The following is a 21,357-nucleotide window of genomic DNA, read 5'->3' on the forward strand; positions in this document are numbered from 1 at the left end:
AAAAAGCTGGAAGTGGCGCTGTGGCTCAAGTGGTAGAGCACTAGCCTTGAGCTGAAGAGTTGAGGGACAGCGCCCAGGCCCAGAGTTCAGGCCCCATAACTGGACCCCCCCCCAAAAAAGAAATCATTTTCTTTTCTTTTTTGTCCAAGACAGTATCTGACACTAGCTCATTGGCTGGTGCTCTACCAACTGAGCCATGCTTTCAATTCCAAGAAATTCACCAAGAACTTTGATATCAGCAGGACACCGGTGGCTCATGCCTGTAATCCTAGCTACTTGAGAGGCTGATGTCTAGGGATTATCATTTAAAGGAAAGTCTATGAGATTCTTCTCTCCAATTAACCACCAAAAAGCCAGAAATGGAGTTGTGGTTCAAGTGGCAAAGCTCCAGTCTTAAGCAAAACAGCTAAGGGATAGAGCTCAGGCCCTGAGCTCAACTTCCAGCAGTGGTTTGTGTATATGCCTGTACATGTGTGTGTGCAGGCACACACACACACACACACACACACACACACACACACACACAATTTGATCCCAGTATTGGATGACCTATCCATTTTTCCAAGTCCCTAGGATACTACTAAGATCTGGATTGTGTAGTGGGTGTGACACGTGGTTTTCTCTGCACTGTACACTTCAGTGGTGTGGTGCACACACATCACCTTACCTAATATTCTGAGCCTAGGAGGTAGGCCTCCGCATATATCCATAATGGTAAGACGTGCATATGTAGACACTGCAATTGACCCAGAATCCTCTTCTCCATACCACTTCCTTACAGTCAGTGTCCTGGACTGGGAATGAGTAATGAATACTTCACACCCACTGCTGTCAGGGCAGCAAGGACAGCCTCTGGCAGGAGTCACTTCCGATAACGCTACTCAGTGTGGGTTTTGCCCTTAAGTGTTCCAGAAACCCCCAAGAGACAGACTCGTGTTACCTCTCCTCCAAAAAAAAGCACAGATAAATAATTTATTGCTGTTAGCACAGCAAGTTAGATATAAAACAGTTGACCTTCACAGCCTTTAGAATGCTTTGAAGCTGGGGTTGGAATAGAATGGAATTTAAGGCTTGATCAGGTAAAAATAGATACTGTAATCTCAAGTATAAGAATTTGTAAAGCAAGACTCAAATGGAAGTTTTTTTATGCTTTTTTTTCTTTAGTCCACCTCTTGCTGTTGTTGTCTGTTTGGTTCTATGGCTATAGGAGGTCTCAGGAAACTAGAAGTCTACACCTGCGAACCATGGGGCCGGAGGGTCATGCCCGGGGCTGTGAGCTGTGAGCCAGAACCTGGGGGTAATCTTCAGATCTGGATTGCAGCTGGTCATCTATGTGTGCGCGCACGCACGCGTGCACGCATATCCACATGTACTGGTCCTGGTATTTAACTCAGGGCCGTGGCTCTGTCTCGGAGCTTTTGTGCTCAAGGATAATGCTCTACCATTTTAGCCACCATTCTATGTTTAGCTTTTTGGTAGTTAAGTAGAGATAAAAGTCTCACAGACTTTCCTGCCTGGACTGGTTTTGAATTGGGATCCTCAGATTTCAGCCTTCTGAGTAGCTAAGATGACAGGCGTGAGCCACTGGTGCCAGGAATCTGTTTAACTTATTGATTACCAAATGAGGACCCTCTATCCAGAGACCCCCTACCCCTGCAGGTCAGGTGCCCAGCCCTTAGGAAGTCAACTCTCCCTTCACTCCATCTTTTGCAGGCAAAAGACATTGGGACAGACCCCAGATGAGGCAAAGTATGTTCACCTTCAGGTTCCCTGTGTGCAAGAGGACCCTGGTCGCACATGGGGACTGAATCAGTGTGAAGTCCCCGGGCTTCCAACCCTGGGGTTGCAATAGTACTGTGTCTCTTCTCACCACCTTTCCTTTCCATTGTTAATGTGACCTTCCAGGCAACACAGCCTGACCCTGGGGGCAGAGGGGAAACTGAAGGATGCACCCGGCCCACTCGGTGGGGCTCCCGAAGCCCAGCTGGCACAACCAGAGCCTCCGTCCTGGCGGTGGTTCCATCGGGGGTGCCGTGCACCTGACAACACAGACCAGCCAGAACTGTTTCTCCCTGGAACCCAGGAAGGGGTCTTCACACCAAGGGCAAGGCGTTGCTGCATTCTGGAGAAAAGTAAACACAGAGAATGAAGAATAAAGCAGAGATGCAATTAGGGAGGAGTCACGGCCAACATGATTCTGAGAGCAGCATGTATGCCTGGATTCGACCCCTTCCTTACCTCCGCTGAATGGAGTACACTCTCTCTCTCCTTCTCTTCTCCTCTTCCCTCCCCTCCCCTGCCCTCCCCTCCTTTCCCCTTCTTTCCTCTCCTCTCCTCTCCTCTCCTCTCCACTCCTGTCCTGTCCTGTCCTGTCCTGTCCTGTCCTGTCCTCTCCTCTCCTCTCCAGATGTGAGATGGGGTTGGCTCATCTACATGTCTGTCTATCCAGTAAGTCCTTGTTTGGTTGCAGTCTCTTCTATCTGGATGTCGAGTTCTGCTTGTCTTGTTGCCTTCTCCACTGACCTGCTTTGCCCCTTTCTTTCTATGTTGTGTTCTGCCCATGATTTGTCTTTTTCAGGCTGCTGGTCTTCAGCTTTCCCTTTGCTCTTCCCTAAAGGCACACTCTAATGGGCTGCTTGCTTCTCCATGCTCAGCTCCCTGCTTCCTCTCCCTGACCACAGCGGGCGCCCAGCTCCACCACAACCCTGGCCTTGTCACCTCCTGCCAGGATCTTCTTCAGCAGGAAATCGATGCATGCTAGACAATGTCTGGAGCCCAGCCGCATCCTGTATTAAGACAAAGAGGTCTGCAAACTGTCCTGCACATGTAGCACATGAGTTCCTTGTTAGTTGGAAGGTGTGGGGTGTGTTTTCAGGTTTGATGGCTTTATCCATCCACCTCCTCCATGATGTGCGGCCACGCCCGAGAGCAGCTAGCAGGGAAGCATCAGAGACACACAAAGCACACCACTGGCCCATCTACTCAGCAGCGGCAGCCCTTGATAACAGGGAAGTCACCACACAGGCACGTGGAGATGTTGGTGATCTCACCTGCCTGATGGTCACCTCAGAGGCCTGGGGCTATGGGTGGGTGGACAGTGCCGTGGCTTGCAGGCAGCGGTGGTGGGGGCAGCGTGGTGGTGGGGGCATGTTGTTGTTGGTGACATCCTGGTGGTGCGGGCATCTTGGTGGTGCGGGCAGTGTGGTGATGGAGGCATCTTGGTGGTGTGGGCAGTGCAGTGGTGCAGGCAGCAGGCTTGGGGACTGGACACCTGCACTAGAATGTGGCCTCAGCCCCACTACCTAGGAAAAGGTTGGCAGGATGCACACCTCAGGGCAGAGGCAGCAGTGGTGCAGGTAAACCACCTGGGAGGATGGCACACCCACAGCGCCCCACAGACACCTACTCCTCTGGCCTTCAGTTCGGCCCAGCTGCCCCCACCTGGAGACATGGCTGCCACAGGGCTGCACCGGAGCCACTCCCTCCGCCCTGTGCGAGTGAGTGGGGGTCCGGGAGGCTCAGAGAAACCTGTGCGGAAATGGGATCTGTGGGGCTGGGGAGGGGATGGCCTCTGCCGGGGGCAGGGTCTCTGACACTGACACAGACAAAGGTAACAGACGTGATGAACTTGCTGAGAACAAGATTGAAGAAGAAACAGAGGGCTGGGAAGGTGGCTCAGTGGTAAAGTGCTTGCCTAGCATGTATGAAACCCTGGGTTCTATTCCTCAACACCACATACACAGAAAAAGTTGGAAGTGGTGCTGTGGCTCAAGTGGTAGAGTGCTACCCTTGAGTAAAAGAAGCTCAGATGTCAGTCTGTGCACACTAAGATAAAGGGTTAAGAACACTGATTTTAATGCTTTTATTGGAAGTATGTTAAATAAAGGAATTGTGACTCATTTATATCTATATCATATGTGTATAATAAGATATATATCAGGGGCTGAGAAGTAGGCTCAGTGGTAGAGCACTTGCCTTGCACGCTCGAGGCCCTGGGTTCGATTCCTCAGCACCACATAAGAAAAAAGCCAGAAGTGGCGCTGTGGCTCAAGTGGTAGAGCGCTGTCCTTGAGCTGAAGAGCTGAGGGAAAGCTCCCAGGCCCAGAGTTCAGGCCCCAGGACAGGACCCCCCCCAAAAAAGATATATATCAATCAAAATAATCTCAGTATTTTTTTCAATAACTTTATTACCTCAAAATCTTTCTATAGAAAACCATCACCTATTGCAAAAAACAGAAGCAGACAAAGAAATGAGTCATGTCTTGGCATACGATTCCCAAATATGTATTTTAATTTGTGGTGAAGGTAGTATTTAAGATAGAAAAACCTAGGGTTTGAGTATATAAAACCTCCAAGTTTTCTGGGTGTGGGTGGCTCATGCCTGTAATCCCATCAACTCAGAAAGCTGAGATCTGAGGATTGTGATTTGAAGCCATCCCAAGCAGAAAAGTCCATGAGACTCATCTACAATAAACTTCTCAGACTTCAAGCCTAGAACTTCAAGCCTAGGACTGGTGTGCATGTACATGCGTATGCATGCACACGCACACACACATGCATGCCTGCATGCACACACACATAGCTCTGGCTTAAAAATAACAGTATCCAGTACTTATGTCATAAATAATAGTTTTAGAAGCTCAGGTGGAATCCAATTTTTGTACAGGATGAAAAGCAAAGCCAAACCAACCCAGATCTCCTTGGGAGAAGGGAACGCGATGGAAGAAGCATCGGTGTGAGACATAGGTGTGTTGCAGGGGCTCACCTTCCCACTCCCACATAGCCCTGTGTGCAGCCGGGAAAGCTGCCCCTCCGGGAAGCTGGACTGCTTCTGGCTTTTACCCCTGGGTGGAGCCTCAGAGCCACCAGCTCCGTGTGAGACTCAGATGGGCCCAAAGGCAAGCCGTGAGGACCTGCTCACGCCCCCACAGGAGCCTCCCAAATGCCCACCGCTGGGCTAGATAATGCCTAGACAGTTGGCCAGCCAAAAGCAATCTTTGAGTTGGAATCCACAGAGCCTTTGGACTGGAAGCCAGGCTGGAAAGGAAACCCGCTGTCTCCGCAGATGCCACCGAGTGAGGTGCCGGTGACAGGAGCCTGGCTGCTCACCCCCACCAAGACATAGCTTTGCACCCCGAAATCCACAGAGCACTGGGGGGGACTCACAGTAAGGTCAGCCCCACCCCCCCTTGAACAATTTCTCTCTGCCATGTAACACACAGAACACCAAAGTCGCCATCTTCCATCGGGCGTGGGCAGGGGTGGGTATCCCCTGGGATTAAGCAGGGGTCCCAGGAAGAAGGGCAGAAATTCTTGGGGTTCTGGCTTCCAATTATGCTTGCTACAGTGTCTGCATAGATCCTTCCTTAATAAACAAGTGTAATTATCTTTCATATAATTATCTACTTAGAATGTTGTGGTTTTCAAAAGGATAAAATTACTTAGACTGGGAGCTGTCTGGGAAATCTGGATACGTTGTTGCCACATGATCTAGCTTTTTTCTCCCTACATGTGTTAGCATAGGACAGGGAGCCAGGCCAGCCTGGGTTAGGAGGCTGCCAGACACCTGCTAGACAGCTCGGGTATGCAAAGCAGGGTGCGGAGCCAAAGGAGTGCCAGGATGGGACAAGGGACAGGACAGGACGGGGACAGGATGGGAACAGGACGGGGACAGGACAGGATGGGGACAGCTTTCAATGTACAAGGCTGGGGACAGAGGTCATTCTGGGATCCTGCCCCCAGCAAGGCAAAAAGGCAAAGGAAGAGAGCCAGGAGTGGGGATTGCGGTCTGGGGCTGTGGGGGGCACTGTGGCAGTGCCAGTCTCCCTTGGACCCAGGCAGGGGGAGAGTGGGCCATGCCTCCATGGGGAGGGGCTGGGAACCCCACCTCAGTTTCCCAAAGTGCTCGGCTTATCTCTCTAAATTTCGAAGTGGCAGAAGGTTCTGGAATTTGGAGATGGTAGACCGAGGGCCATTAAAACCCCCTTCCTGCAGACAGGGAGCCAAGGGGCTGAGGATCAACAACTTGCTTCCCAGGGTGGCCTGGCCTGAGATCTGCTGATGACCATCCTACCCAGTTGACTTAGTTCGTGCATCTGGAATGTGTCCCAGCCTCTCACTTCCTGACCAGCTCTTCTTGTGTGTAGCTCATTTTTACAAATGGACACACATTTTTTTATTTGTCCTATTTGTGATACAGTGTGATGTTTTCTTACAGTCTTCCCCTCCATCTGCTAGCAGCAATATGTCTAAAGACCCCCAGCATGCCTGGAACCATGGACCTAAGCCACACACATGGCCGCACTGTCCCATAGGGCCAGCCCAGGCATGGGGTGGGGTCCCTACCAGCCTGGGCTGCTCATGGTGCTAACTGCATGCTATCCACCCAGGCCTCAGGCAGCGCTGCCTCCCTCCTGCTCCAGTGTTGCCCACCCCAAGCATGCCGTGTGGCCAGTGGCCAACAGTTGCCTCAGGCCCAGCCTAAGCCCCCACTCCTGACCACCCTGAGGAATATTTAGCTTGCTTTCTGTTTACTTACTTTCCTGTGGTTGCTACCGGTCAGGAAAGTATGGTTTGTTTGTTTGTTGTCAGTCATGGGGCTTGAACTCAGGTCTGAGCACTGTCCCTGAGTTCTTCAGCTCAAGGCAAGCACCCTACCACATGAGCCACTGCACCACTTCCAGTTTTCTGGTGGTTCATTGGAGATTTGTGTTTCACAGCCTTTCCTGCTCACACTGGCTTTGAACCACCATCCTTATATCTCAGCCTCCGGCGTAGCTAGGATGACAGGCATTTGCCACTGGCACCTGGCAGGAAGGTATGGTTTGGAGGGCATGTTGGTCCTGGCCTGGGCTATCTCTGCAGCACCTCCCTGTGCATGACCAGTGCTGGGACTGAGAGCACTCGGTGCCTCACTCAGGCTGCAACAGCCAGGAACAGGGTGCAGGTGCGGTGGGGAGGAGAGACTTTCCTCCGACCTGGGGAGGTGCTGGGGTGGGATGCCCAGGTTTCCAGTGGGCGCAGAATCAGCCCTCCAGTTCTGCCAGGTGAGGGGTCGGGAAGAGGGTGTCTCCATGCCCCCCGGTTCGCAGAGGCTGCTTCGGACTGGGCAGCGGCCTCCTGCATCACACAGGGGATGTACAAACTCAGCCCTGGGGGCGCACGATGCAGCTCATCCCCCAGTTTGCCTCTGCTGCTGCTTGCCAAACATTCCAGCACATTCCACTTATTCTCCTCTTTGGCCTCCAGCAGTGGCAAACTCAGACAGGCCTCACTCACGATGCACATCCATGCCAGGCACCCACTCCGAGATATTGAAACAGGGAGGGGAGCTGCCTACATCACAGCACTGAAGTGGTTCTGGTGGAGATGGTTCTGGTGAAGACATCCTGCCTCAGGAAGGGAGTCCTGCAAACTCCAGACCTGTGCCAACCTGGCTCAGGAAATGTTGTCTACCAACACGGCAGCCTCCAGGGAGGCTGGAAGCTCTCCCGATATCAAGAAAGGAGAAGTGGGCTGGGAAGGTAGCTCAGTGGTAGAGTGCTTGCCTCACATGCATGAGGCCCTGGGTTAGATTCTTCAGCACCACATAAGCAAAAAAGTTGGGAGTGGCACTGTGGCTCAGGTGGTAGAGTGCTAGCCTTGAGCTGAAGAGCTGAGGGATAGCACCCAGGCCCAGAGTTCAGGCCCCACGACCAGCAAAAATAAATAAATAAATAAATAAGAAAGAAAGAAAGGAGAAGTGAAATTCTCTGTTCACAGACAAAATCATCCTTCATGCAGAAACACCAGGAGACTGTGTTAAACAAAATACATAGCTGGTGCTAGTGGCTCATGCCTATAAACCTAGCTATTCAGGAGGCTGACATCTGAAGATCGCAGTTCAAAGCCAGCCTGGGCAGGAAAGTCTATGAAACTCTTATTTCCAATGAACCACCAGAAAACCGGAAATAACACTTGAGCTAAAGAGCTCACAGACAGCACCCATGCCCAGAGTTCAAGCCCCACGATGAAAGAAAGAAAGAAAAAAAGAAAGGAAGGAAGGAAAAGAAAATATACAAAGAACAAATTCTCCAGATGCAAAACCAACACTCAAAAAATCAATTTCACTTTCCACCCTAACCCCAAGAAAGGAATAAAACCATTTTAATTTACAATAAATAAAATAATATAAAAAGTGACTTCATCAGGTACATAAAGACTTGAACATTGAAAACTATAAAGCATTGCTAAAAGCACTTTACGAGGACACTAAGAAGAAGGACCATAGCCTGTGTACATGGATTGTAAGACCTAACATGAAGAAGACAATGATTTTAAAAAAAGAAAGAACCTTGGGGGTCAGCGGCATGGTGCAGAAGGTACAGGGGCAGCCAATGAGCCAAAGCATTGGGTCACTAAGCTCCAGTTCCAGTCTAAAAAAGTGATGACACAGCAATCACAGCTCAGCAGCCATCCTTACACCATGCCACAGGAGCCACAGAAAGTGGTTCAGTGGCCAAGGAAAATGGGATTCCACAAGAAACCCAACAGGTTTTCTGCATGATCTGTGTGTCACGACAGTGGCTGTGACCCAATTCCTGAGAGAATTGATTTGGAGGAGAAAGGGTTTATTTGGCCCAGGGTTTCGGGGGCTTCCGCTGTGGCTGGCTAGCCCTGTCATGGCTCTGGTGGCAAGGGAGTGTTTGTCCAGGTTTTTGATTGCTTTGGGTACAGACTGATCTGAGATGTCCCAGAGGCTCGGGGACTGGGGGCTTAGAGGTCAGCGGATGGACTTTGGGGACAGGGTTAGATCCGAGGGCTCTGATGTCACAGTGGCTCCATCCATTGATGTGCTAGCGGTGGGATACATTGCCAGGAGGTGACCATGTAGGAGAGGCCTAGCAGGCACCACTGGGTGAGCAGGAAGAGACTTGTCTGCCCGTCTGGCCTGCTCCCCAGCCAGCGGGAGGTGAGCAGCTCTGCTCACCACGCCACAGTGCTCTGCCTGACTTGGGTCATCCTGGGAAGCCCCGCGCCCCAAAGGATCAAGAGCTGGGGCTTCCGGAAGTCAGGCTTCCTCAAGCTAACTGAGGCCACAGGCTGGCCGAGAGGGACACGGGTGAATTTTTACAAGGCTGGGGACAGAAGTAGGGACTCATAGGCTCTCTCTGGGAGCAGGGCCAGCCTGCAGTGCAGAGGTCTGGGCACAGAGTCACGAAGGTGGACTTGCTGGAGAGGTTCTGTCGGGTCTTTGTCCGTCCCACGAAAGATGGACAGGGTCTGAGGAAAAGTTCCCCAGCCTCCCTTAACCCGGGAGACAATCAGACGCAGTGGGGAGTTGTCAAGCAGGAACTCATTTATTAACACACAGCAAGCACTTTTTAAAGCAAAAGAGACTAGGTGGCATGGGGAGAAAAAGGAACCAACCAATCACTGTAAAAGGTCACACCCTATCATGCACCTAAGCTTCCACGAGCTTCTGCCCACTCAACTCCCTCTCAGTGCCATCTTTGCTGCCCACATGCCCCACAAGGTTCTTTCCCTCCCTGGCTCCTAGGCATTGGGGAGGGAAGGGACACTCCAGCTGTGCTCACTGTCCTAGCTTCCCCTCTCAGCCAACCTTCCCCGCCCCATCCTGCCACGAGGTGGGGAAGAAGGTAAGAAATCCCAGGAGGACCAGGAGAGCGCCCAGCCCCAGGTGAGCCATCCAGTCCCACAAGGAGAGGCCAGGTGAGGCCTATCTAAACCTCAGTGTCACCACGTCCTGTCATCAGAGGGCTTGGCAGAAGCCGACAGAAATACAGAAACAGAAGAATTTAGACAGTCTGGGCACTGGTGGCTCACACCTGTCTGTAATCCCTGCTACTCAGGAGGCTGAGATGTGAAGATCGTGGCTCAAAGCCAGACCAGGCAGGAAAAGTCTAGGAGATACTTATCTCCAATTAAGAACCAGCTGGGAATGGAGCTGTGGCCCTGGGAATAGAGCTCTAGCCTTGAGCAAAAAAGCTTAGGGACAGCTCCCAGGCCCAGAGTTCAAACCCCATTACTGACACAGGAAAAAAAAATATTGAGAGAGACAGGAAAGAGTGATTTTTTGGGGAGTCAGTCGTGGGGCTTGAACTCTGGGCTTGGGCGCTGTCCCTCAGCTCTTCAGCTCAAGGCTAGCACTCCACCACTTCTGGCTTTTTCTGCTTATGTGGTACTGAGGAATCAAACCCAGAGCCTCATGCATGCAAGGCAAGCGCTCTACCACTGAGCCACCTTCCCAGCCCGAGAGAGTGATTTAAAACACACACACACACACACACACATACACACACACACACGAGGTGACAGAAGCACAGAGACAGACCAGAGGGAGGAAGGAGAGGCAGCGTGTGAGCCGGCTCACGTCACCTTGAATCAGTATCACAAAGGGACCAAGTCTGGGGTAAAAAATGGCAAAGACTCAAAGGAAATAAATTGCACAGACCCGGGATGACCTAATTAAAAAGCTGCTCTATCTTCTGCCATGTTCCATTTATAGCTGAGATGGGGCCTCCTGTCGGGGAGCACAAAGGACAGCCGCCCGGACCTGGCCCAGGCGTCAGGGCAGCCTCAGAAGCCACTCTGTTCTTTGAACTTGGACAGCTGGGTTTTCCTAATCCCCTGCCATAATAAGGCGAGGTCGTGAGTTCACAGCCCTCTTCTGCCTGAGGTGGCACTCGCAGGATGTACTCGTCATGCAGAGACGAGCTACAGAAGGGCCTCGTTGTGCAGAGTCTTCTAATAACTACCACGTGTGGGCTTAACATGGCTTCCGCTGGCCCCAAGGCCGCCTGTACGCTGGGCTGCCTGGATGGGGCTGCAGCTGCATTTTCCAGACAGAGACCATAATGAACAATTTCATCGTGTGTAGCCAAAATCATCTCTAAACCACACCTAACGAGAAAAGAAGAAACAGAAACATGAGCATCCAGATAACAAACAGCAAGCGCTAGGCAGGGCTCATGCTGTGGCTTTGACCAACCCAATGGCCCTCGGCTTCCTCATAGCTCCTCCCCTTCCCCTTCACAGGATACTGCTTCCTAGTTTTTGTTTCTGATTTTTTATTCTTATCATAAAGGTGATATACAAGGGGTTATAGTTATGTAAGTCAGGTGAAGAGTACATTTCTTTTTGGACAGTGTCACCCCTTCCCTCACTCTCTCCCAAGTTTTTTCCTCCTGTGTCTGCCCACAAGTTGTAGAGTTAGTTCACTTTCAACATAGTGTCCAATGAATACCATTGCTGCATTTATTCACCCTGCTTCTTAGTTTTGAGATTAAAAAGAAAACAAAAACCTCGGTTTTAGGTTCTTTGAAAAGTGCACTTGCACCTGACTCATTCGGATTCTTCTAAATTTCAAAAACTGTGGGGCACTGGTAGCTTATGCCTATAATCCTAGCTATTCAGGAAGCTGAGAGCAAGGATTGTAGTTCCAAGCCAGCCCAGGCAGGAAAGCCCACGAGACTCTTATCTCCAATGAACCACCAGAAAACCAGAAGAGGTGCTGTGGCTCAAAGGGGTAGACTGATAGCCTTAAGCTGAAGAGCTCAGGTCCTGAGTTCAGTCTCGCTGACTGACAAAAAAAGAGAAAGAAAAGAAAAACAGACATATAGACCCCCTCAGTGAAGCATTTGTATTTTTTTTTCCATCGTGGACTTGAACTCCGGCCTGGGCACTGTCCCTCAGCTCTTCAGCTCAAGGTGAGCGAGCACTCTACTACTTGAGCCACAACTCCACTTCCGGTTTTCTGGTGGTTTGTTGGAGATAAGAGTACTGGACTTTCCTCCCCGGGCTGGCTTTGAACCGTGATTCTCAGATCCCAGCCTCCTGAGTAGCTAGGATGACAAGCATGAGCCCCTGATGCCCAGCTAAGAGTCAGTATTTTTATTATAATGTTTCCAAAATATTTGCTTAAGACAAAATTTGAAGTTTTGATCTTCTTGGTTCTTGTACAACTTTAAATTCAAAGTACATTATAATGTTACTTTTACCTGCCAAACTAGCCAAGGCCATGGTTTCAGATTTGATCAAATGCCTCTCTAGGAGGACTATTAAAATAAGATTAATCCTCTGGTCAGCTGACTTTGCTTGACTCAATTGAAGGCTTTTAGAGAAAATACTGACTTCTGAGTGTTACAAAATCCTGCCAGCAGGTGGCCCCCGCGTTCACACACCTGTGCTTGCACACTCATGCTCCCTGAACTCGCCTCTTTAAAACTTCTGGGAAGACTTATGCTCCCTGCGCTTGCCTCTCTAAAACTTCTGGGAAGACTTGTCCGTCTAGAACAGGAAGGGAGACACAAACAATGCAACCAAAGCATGTGGACTGGAGGGCCGGGGCACCTCTGGAAGCCGATCCCCAAGCGAGGTTCAAAGCTGGCAGTCTGTAGAGGTGACACTGAGGGCTGGCCACGCCTCAGGACTCTCCCTCCTCCATGGGCATCCTGACCCAGCACCACCCAGCAGGAATTGGAGGCCGCTTTCCTGCCCTGTGGACCTTCCAGGAGCAACAGAACCAATGCTACCACCAGTGTGAGTACACGACCACGTAAGGACCAGTGAGACCACCCCAGGCATCTGCCTGTCATGTGTTGGCTGCCTTGGATAGGCAGGAGAATGGAGAAAAGAATGACTCTCCCAGGAAGCGTTTCCTACCAGGCCGCCTCCAGGGAAAACAGACTGCACACAATGGGTATCCCACTCACTCTTGCTTATTTCCTCCTCCTCCTGCTCCACCTCCTCCTGTTCTTCCTCCTGCTCTTCCTCCTCCATCTCTTCTTCTTCCTTCTCCTCTTCCTCTTCCTCCTTTTTCTTCTTTTCCCTCTTCTTCTTCCTCTTCCTCCTTTTCTTTTTGCAGTGGGGTCTATGTTTCCACACTGGTCCAGAACTCCTGGGCTTATACTCCAGCCTTGCAGGTAGCTCAGATGACAAGACGGCACCCAGCTGGGGCCTCACTGTTTTATTTTTATTTTGATTGTCAAGGTGATGTACTGGGAAGGGTACAGTTACATAAGTAAGGTAATTGGTACCTTTCTTGTCAATCTTTTTACCCCTTCCCTAATTTTTCTCCCACTTTCCCTCCCCGCAGGGCCTCATGCTTAACCTACTGAGAACTGTGAAACAGTTAGGCCCTGCTTAGGTATGACGTGAGTCTGCGTCTGGCGGGAGCCCACTGGCGCACCGAGACACTGTCTTTACCTCCGAGCTCCTGACAATGGGGAGAGAGCCATGACGTTCTTAGAGATTGTTAAGGCCTCACAAAACTTAAATTCCATGTACTCTTTCATTAAAAAGAGCTACACCTTGTTTAACAGAGAGATGATGAAGGATATTCAGAAAAAGGAAGCCTGGGCAGGGTGGGGCGCGCTCAGTTTCTGGAGGGACAGAAAGCAGGGCGGCGGTGAGCAGGAGGCCGGGCCAGGACCAGCCAGAGGCCAGGTGTGGTAGTGCATGCCTACCATCCCAGCACCTGGGAGGCTGATGTAGTAGGAGCGTGAGCTCAAGACAGTCCTGGGCTGCGTAGTGTGCCTCTGCTCCAAAAAGCAAAAAGCAAGCAGGCTGGGTAGAGTGGGTTATACCTATAATGCCAGCAAGTCAGGAGGATTAAGGTTTTCAAGCCAGTGTGAGCAGAAAGTTGGTGAGACCCATCTCAACCAATCAACAGAGCATGGCATGGGTAGAAAGATCATGGTCAGAGGCCAATTTCCAGGAAAAAAGACAACTCCCTGTCTGAAGAATGGGAAAAGAGGCTGGAGGCTAGCCTGTGTAGCAAGTCCAGGGTTCTGAGTTCAAATCCCAGTCCTGAATGGTGTATGTGTGTGTGTGTGTGTGTGTGTGTGTGTGTACACATGTATACCTCCAGGCCAAACAGGGCTTCTAAAATTGCTCCATCAGAGCAAACAGCCATTCACATTCCTCTTTATCCCTGCAACGCAGGGAGTGAAGGCCAACACACCTGTTAGCGGGAGGACTGGGCTTCAGGCAACCTGGTGGGTGCTGGGGCGCCCCCTGCAGGTAGGATATGTTTTGCACAGCCTCTGAGGTTCACTCTGGACACCAGTAAGGGCTGGACAAGCGGTAGAGCTCCAGCCTTAAGCAAAAAGAAGCCAAGGGACAGCACCCAATCCCTGAGTTCATGCCCCAGTACAGGCACACACATGATGAAAGCTAGTTGAGAGACGAAGTGACTGGAGCATGCAGGGCATTGTCTTTATGTACCAGACAGAGTTTTGAGGCAAACACATGCTCTATACAACCCAGCTCCAAGGATGTGTGTCTGACGGCTGTTTTGATCACAGTGGGACTCTACCGCCACAGCTTCCATGGTCTCTGAGTGGTTGAGAATATGGAACCCAGGACCACAGGCAAATGCAGGCTCGGATCCTGACCAGGTCTTGTGGGGTGATGTTGAACTTGGGGCAGGGGGCTGAGCAGTAGCTTCCAGAAGGCCTGGAAATCGCTGTACACCCCTGTCTTAAAGATGTCATCAATCCAAGAGTCAGGAATGATTTTCTGTATTTTAGCCATGGATGTGAAATTTGTCACTTCTTAGGTTTGTCACTGTTTGAGTCCGATGATATCCCCAAAGGCTGCTTTGTCAGGGCTTGCTTGCCTGTTCCTGGGTTTTTGAGCTGGTCGATCATGAGGGCACTAACTCTATTAACTGATGACTCCACATAGGAGCCAAGCCTGCTGGAGGAAACATCACCGTGGGGTGACAGCTCCCACTGTGGGATACTTGATCTCTGAACCCATCCTGTCTCTCAGCTTCCCAGCTGCTGGGATGATCAGCCTTGCCCCAGGCTCAAAACAGCAGAGCCAGCCAGTCATGGACCAAAACTCCTAAAACTGCAAGCAGAAACAAATCCTTCCTCCCTGAAGTTGTTGCTTTTTTCCTGGTATTTTACAAAAACAACACAAAAAGCCCCTACTAACTCACCTTTGGAGTCCCTGAATTAAATTCAGTAGAGACAAAGAGTGTATTTGAAGACGTTCAGTATGTGCAGAACACATGTGCACACACACACACACACACACACACACACACACACACACACACAGAAGAGTGGTTTTCTAAGCTGCCTTCCTAAGGAAACTGGGATCTTAAAGGTCATCTGATTGAGTGTCCATCAAAATGACTGGTGCAGCTGTGCCTGTTCAGACCAGAGCCATAGCTGCCAGTGGACCCTAACTCCATGCTGGCGCCAGGTGGGATGTTCTGCCTGAATGGGAATTGGGGCAGAAGGCAGCAGAAGGGCCCCCAGCCCACCTCAAAGCAGCTTAGTAAATGTGAGGCCGTTTTGCCTGCACAGAACATACTAGAGAGCAGATTAGCAGTGGCTAGAAAAGAGTTTGGGGTATTTTTCTCTTCAAAACAGAATAGTGGCACAGAAATGGAAGGACAAAGGGTGAACAAATGCAGCAGTAGTACTTACTAGACACTAGGTTGAACGTGAACTATACAACTTGTGGGTGGGGATGGGAGGGAAAAACTGGGAGAGAGTGAGGGAAAGGGTGACATTGTCCAAAAAGGAATATACTCAAGCTGGGCACTTTTGGCTCACACCTGTAATCCTAACTACTCAAAAGGCTGAAGTATGAGGATCATGGTTCAAAGCCAGTACAGGCAGGAAAAGTCCGCGAGACTCTTAATTCCAATTAACCATCAGAAATAGCCAGAATTGGAGCTGTGGCTCAGGTGGGAGATCACTAGCCTTGAGCACAGAGAGGCTCAGGAATAAAGTCCAAGCCCCAGGACCAGCAAAAAGAAAAGAAATGCGCAGCTTTGAATCCATACCTCATGTTCTAAAACCCCCACGATGGCCTCCAGGAGCTCCTGCGTGTGCAGCCAGTGCTCGGCCACTGGGCACACCCAGTCTCCTCCTCTTCCCCCCCCCCCCAAGCAGGAGAGATCCAATTTTTTCCCTCAGAGACGGTTTCATTTTGGCAGCTGCCCTTGGCATTGTTAACAATGAGCGCTGTTTCCCAGTCTCTAACTCACAGTCCTAGCAGGGACATCGGTCACTACCTGAACACCCACAGACAGCACCAGCTGCACCTCAGGTCCTTTCTAGAACCTCAACAAGCATTCCTTCACTCATTGTCCAGACGAAAAAACAAGAGCAGCTCAGTAGCTGGCCCATTCAGCATGTCTAGATCCTGCCACCTTCCCTACACTCCTTCCTCTTCCTGCCGTCCTTCCGGAGCCCCAGCCCCATTGCTATTGAGTCTCAAAGCTTCAGTTGTCCCAAACGCAGACCCGGGCACGTGTGGTGTGCAGTGGCGGCAGGCGCTGGGCAGAGTGCACAGACAGCAGCAGCTCTCCTCCACGCCCTCTGCTTGCACATACCGGACTCCCAGCACTGCACACAACGCACGGCTTCAATCCAGACCCTGGCGTGTGCTGGTGTGGTGTGGTATGGTGTGGTGGTGAGGTGAGCTGAGGTGTATGGAGGTGAGTTGAGGTATATGGAGGTGAGGTGAGGCACGGCGTATGGAGGTGAGGCGCATGGAGGTGAGGTGAAGTGAGGTGAGGCGTTGTGGGGGCTGGGGCCAGCCATGTCCATGCCCCCAAGATGCTGTACTGGCCCCCCACAGTGCAGAGCGCAAGCCCAGCTGTGGCTTTTTGTTGCAAGTGCAATTCCCAGCCGCACCCTCCTTGTGTCCTCAAGACCGGCCATGGTGACAGGTTCACCCCTGCCATGATTCCTGCCAGGGCTTGGGGCCCACAGCCCCCGAGGCTTTTCTGGCCATTGACAGGTTATGGGTGGACTGTCCGGGCAAGATTGGGCAGGTTGTCTGAACCAAGGCCTCACGTGAAAGGAATTACCCCAGAAGTCAGCGAAGGGCATTGGCCTGGATCAAGAGAAGGGATCCCCAGGATGCTGTGGAGAGAGTCGAGGAAGGAGAGGCCGGATCATCAATCTGGGATGCACCATTCTGAGAGTGTGACTGAGCCACTGGTGGGGTTCTGGAATCCATGCCAGGCAGACCCGCCTGCTTCAGGAGCCCCTGACTCTGGTGGCAGTCTGAAGACCAACAATACCACAGGGGCCTTCCCAGCTGGGATGTTCCTCAGGAGGAAAGGTAGCTGGAAAGGGAGGAAAGGGAGAGGAGGTGGGGACGATGCAGGAAGAGGAGAAAGTGGGTGGGTGGGGGACTACTCAAAAATTACAAGGTATATAGAAGAGGACAATGTGTTGGGGGACTCAGAGACCCATAGCATACACATCCTTTTTAAAACCAATAGACTCCATTTTCCAGTAGCAAATAAAATGGCAAAAGAAAAGCCAATGAATTCAGTGTCCTCATGCTTACTTCCGAAAGGGGCTCAATCTCCCCGGGAAGATGGACAGAGGAGTCTCTCAGCAAGCACTGAGCAGGAAAGTATGTTCCTTTTCAAGGGCCGGCCCACGGACAGGGCCAGCTGCCGGCCCTCAGGCCTGACCCCTTCTCCCCACCTGGTCTTTGGCTACTGCCTTTCCCATTGCCAGTCCCGCTGGAACAAAGCCACTGAGACTGAGCAGCAGCAGGTTCCTGGCTCCCGGGCGAGCGAGAGAAGGTGTGATGGATTCGGAGGGGCGAATGGGATGCAGTGCCTACGCACCAAGGGCTGTGATAGGAATCCTGCAGATCCTTCAAGGGCCTCCAGGTCTGAATAGGTGTCTGTCTGGGAGCAGCACTGCCTCCCATGTCGGTGAAGGTCATAAACCTTTGGAACACGGGCTTTATGTGAAGGTCGTAGAATGTCACATTTTGAATATTATAATATGAAAGTTCCTTCTTTGCTCCTCTCCCTCCCCTCTCTTTCCCTTCCCTTCCTCCCTTCTATCCTTTGGACTGGGTTTCACTATGGAGTCCAGGCTGGCCCAAAATGAGACTTCTTTTCTCTCTTTTCTTTCCCTCCTGCTCTCTTTCCCTCTTTTCCTCTTCCCCTTTCTCCCTTCCCTTCCTGGGGCTGCCTGGACCACAGAATCTCCTGCGGGCTTGGGCAGTGCGTCACCCTTTGTCCGTCCTAGTGTAGTTCTATGGTTGCCTTGTTTTCTCATGGCTTGGAAATGGCTTTTACTTTTTGTTTATTTCCTTTGGTTGTTTTATTGGGGCAACCGTGTTTGTGTTTGTTTTGAGTTAGGGTGTGGCTATGTTTCTCAGGCTACCTCAGTCTCTTAGGTATTAGGGTCACAGGCATGTACCACCTCTCCTGGCCTGATTTGGTGTGTGTGTGTGTGTGTGTGTGTGTTTAGCAGATAAACTAGGGCCTCCTCACCTCTGGAAATTACCCACCTGAAATGGAGCAAAGTCTAGTCTTTGCTAGACTTGGCAGGGAGAGAGGATGCATTATGAAGGCATTTTTCTTCCTTTTCTAGAAAGGTTTCTCACAGTATTTATGTCTTTTACAGTGGGCAGAATTTCCAGGCCTCTCTGCACTTCCCGGGAAGGACCAGAAGCTTTGCCATCAGGGTGTCTGGAGCCGGGTCTGCCTTCCTTCATTAGGCCCATTGTCCCTAGGCTGCCCGTAAGCTCTCCTGTAGCAGGAGGATAATAACATGTATTCTGACAGTTTAGCCCAGCGTGATAGCAAGGGTTATGGCAAGGGAGATAATGCGTGGGAAAAGGAGGGAGAGTGGGATCACAGGCCGCCTATCTCCTCTGCGTTATCCATCATTATCACCTTAAAAAACAAACATCTGTTTTTGAATTTTTTTGTTATTATAAAGATGTTGTGCAGAGGGGTTACAGTTCAGCTATCTATTTTTTTTTTTGGTCCGGTCATGGGGCCTGAACTCTGGGCCTGGGCGCTGTCCCTCAGCTCTTCAGCTCAAGGCTAGCACTCTACCACTTGAGCCACAGTGCCACTTTCAGCTTTTTTCTTTTTTGCTTATGTGGTGCTGAGGAACCGAACCCAGGGCCTCATGCATGCAAGGCAAGCGCTCTACCACTGAGCCACCTGCCCAGCCCTCAGATATCTATTTTTTTTAATTGAAATTTTATATACTTCTTAAAAGAAAGCATGTAGTGTTGCACAGGTTAAAGTCCTGGAACATTTATTTATTTATTGCCAGTACTAGGACTTGAACTCACCAGGGCTAGGCACTGTCTCTTAACTTTTCTGCTCAAGGCTGGAGCTCTACCACTTGAGCCACATCTCCACTTCTGGCTTTTAATTGACTGATTGGAGATAAGAGTTTCAAGAACTTTTCTGCCCAGACTAGCTGTGAACTACGATCCTCAGATCTCAGCCTCCTGAGTAGCTAGGATTACAGGCAGGTCTGATCCACAGTGCCTGGCTGGAAAGCATTCTTTGGATGTTAAGGTCTATCAGGTTTACTAATAAAATGCATAAATTGCTAACTTTATGGCTCTTTATCAGCGTCTGAAGGATGGAGGCCCATTGAAAATACATAAGGTCTTTGGCGCTGGTGTGCACATGTCTTTAGCTGGGGCTCCAGAGTGGGTGTGTCTGCACACACTCCTGCAGTGGAGCTCTGTGGCCACACATAGAATGAGCGACCAATATTAAGTCAGAAAACAACTGAAATAAATAAATACATAAATAACGACAGACTATACAGTCACTACATGTGTCATTGCCTTAAACGTCACTTTCAGGTAGCATAGAATTGACAGAGTGAGTGCGTGTACTAGTTTCACCGGCTAGCTAAACTTTGGGGCTGGACTGTTCCCTGGACTCATGAAGGGCAGTGACCTACTTGTGGATTTGCACTGTCCTTTGTCACACGGGATTTGCATTGGGGCTCTGGCAGGCCAATCTGTGGGGCTGAATGAAGCTCAGTTCGCTTTCACTGCACTGATGTGTCTGCCCACTGCTCCTGGTTCCAGACACTTCTTTGTGCAGATTCTAGAGGATGCCAGAAGCCTCTGTCCTCTCCCTCTTCTCTTCAGTGGTTCTGTCCTCATTTCTTGCTGTTCCTGTCCACCGTGAGCGATGCCAGCTGGGACAACTCCACGCTTTTGGTATCTGTGAAGCTGTTCTCCCAACGGGCGTTTCCAAGCACTGTGGGGCATGAAGGGGGCTTTTGAGAGTCTGCTTCAGCTGGACGTTGGTCAATGGGATGACCTTTAGTTTCCTGTGTTCTCTCTCTCAGGACTCACACAGGATTAAAAGGAGAGAACATGACTATATGCCTCTGAGGCTAATTCTCCAATCCTGGAGCAGCAGCCGCTGCAGTCTGAAAACCACCACTTAACCCCCACTCACAGCTTTAATTTCTGTATGGACTGAACACTTTTACTTTTAGACCCTCTCCCCACCAAACCAAAAGGCTGTCAACTTAAAGGAGGGAGGCTCACAGGAACAAACTCTATTCATTCGACTACACATATTTAAGAACAAACTAATTGAAAAGCCTTTTTAGTTTTATTGGAGGCTTGATATGACAATGCACAGGACACACGGAGGTCCACAGTGAAAGTTCTCCACCCTCACCCCTTTCTTTCTCGGAAAGTAGATTGCTGCTCCTTGGGTCTGTTTGCCTTCCTGAGTTTCAGCACTTGGGGCAGACAGTTACTAAACTGTAAGATCTGGGATTAAAACTCAAGATTGTGAGGAGACAAAGTAATCCAAAATCGTGTATGTTCACGTGTGTGTGTGCACGTTTGTGTATTTCTGTGCATGTCTGTATGTGCATGTCTGTGCACGTCGGTGTGCATGTCTGTATGTGCACATGTGTGGGTCTGTGTAGGTGCATGTTTGTGCACGTCTGTGTGTGCATGTCTGTGCACATCTGTGAGTGCATGTCTATATGCACGTGTGCGTGCACGTCTATGTGTGCATGTCTGTGCACGTCTCTGTGTGTATGCCTGTATGTGCACGTGTGTGTGCACGTCTGTGTGGGCATGTCTGTGTAGGTGGATGTCTGTATGTGTGTGTTTTCCTCCGGCAGGGTCTGGCTAGGCGGTCTGGATTAGCGTTCCCCTCGCCAGCCTCACACCTCCCATCTGTGCACGTGCTCGGAATACAGGATGAGCCGCCACCCGGGCGACCAGACCGGCTCTGGGGCTTCAGGACGAGGCGGAGGCGAGGCCGGCCGCCTGGCAAGGGCAGGGCCTCGGCGTGACCTCAGGGCGGCTCGGGGCGCTGGCTGTGGTGGACCCGGGGTCCCCGCGGGAGGCTGGCGCCCGCTCCTCCCTCCGTCGGGGGTCCGGCGCATCCGCGTTCCACTCCCCACACCAGCTCCGCCAAACAGACCCGAAGCAAAGGATGGGACGGCGCCGGCGCGGGGAGGTCACGGGAGGTCACCGCCCGGGGGACACGCGGCGGAAACGCGCGGCAGGCCCGTGCAGCGCCGCGGCCCTGAGCGACTTGTGCTCCACCGCGCCCCCGACAAC

The 21,357-nt window shown here is 51.0% G+C and overlaps 1 protein-coding gene across 1 annotated transcript in view; it reads right to left on the reverse strand.

Moving 5' to 3' along the window:
• Positions 1 to 16,574, reverse strand: part of Trim67 (tripartite motif containing 67) — a 54,141-nt gene extending 37,567 nt beyond the window's left edge. The window contains exons 1-7 of the mRNA XM_013014572.1: positions 16,358 to 16,574; positions 6,916 to 7,119; positions 3,407 to 3,528; positions 3,112 to 3,302; positions 2,677 to 2,786; positions 2,100 to 2,122; positions 1,921 to 2,039 (exon numbers count right to left, since the gene is read on the reverse strand). Of these exons, the coding sequence (XP_012870026.1) occupies positions 1,921 to 2,039; positions 2,100 to 2,122; positions 2,677 to 2,786; positions 3,112 to 3,302; positions 3,407 to 3,528; positions 6,916 to 7,119; positions 16,358 to 16,574 (986 nt within the window). The remainder of the gene's footprint in view (positions 1 to 1,920; positions 2,040 to 2,099; positions 2,123 to 2,676; positions 2,787 to 3,111; positions 3,303 to 3,406; positions 3,529 to 6,915; positions 7,120 to 16,357) is intronic.
• Between the last annotated feature and the right edge of the window lie 4,783 nt (positions 16,575 to 21,357).

The sequence above is a fragment of the Dipodomys ordii genome, unplaced genomic scaffold (assembly GCF_000151885.1).
Source record: "Dipodomys ordii isolate 6190 unplaced genomic scaffold, Dord_2.0 Scaffold24, whole genome shotgun sequence".
NCBI classification, from domain to species: Eukaryota; Metazoa; Chordata; class Mammalia; order Rodentia; family Heteromyidae; genus Dipodomys; species Dipodomys ordii.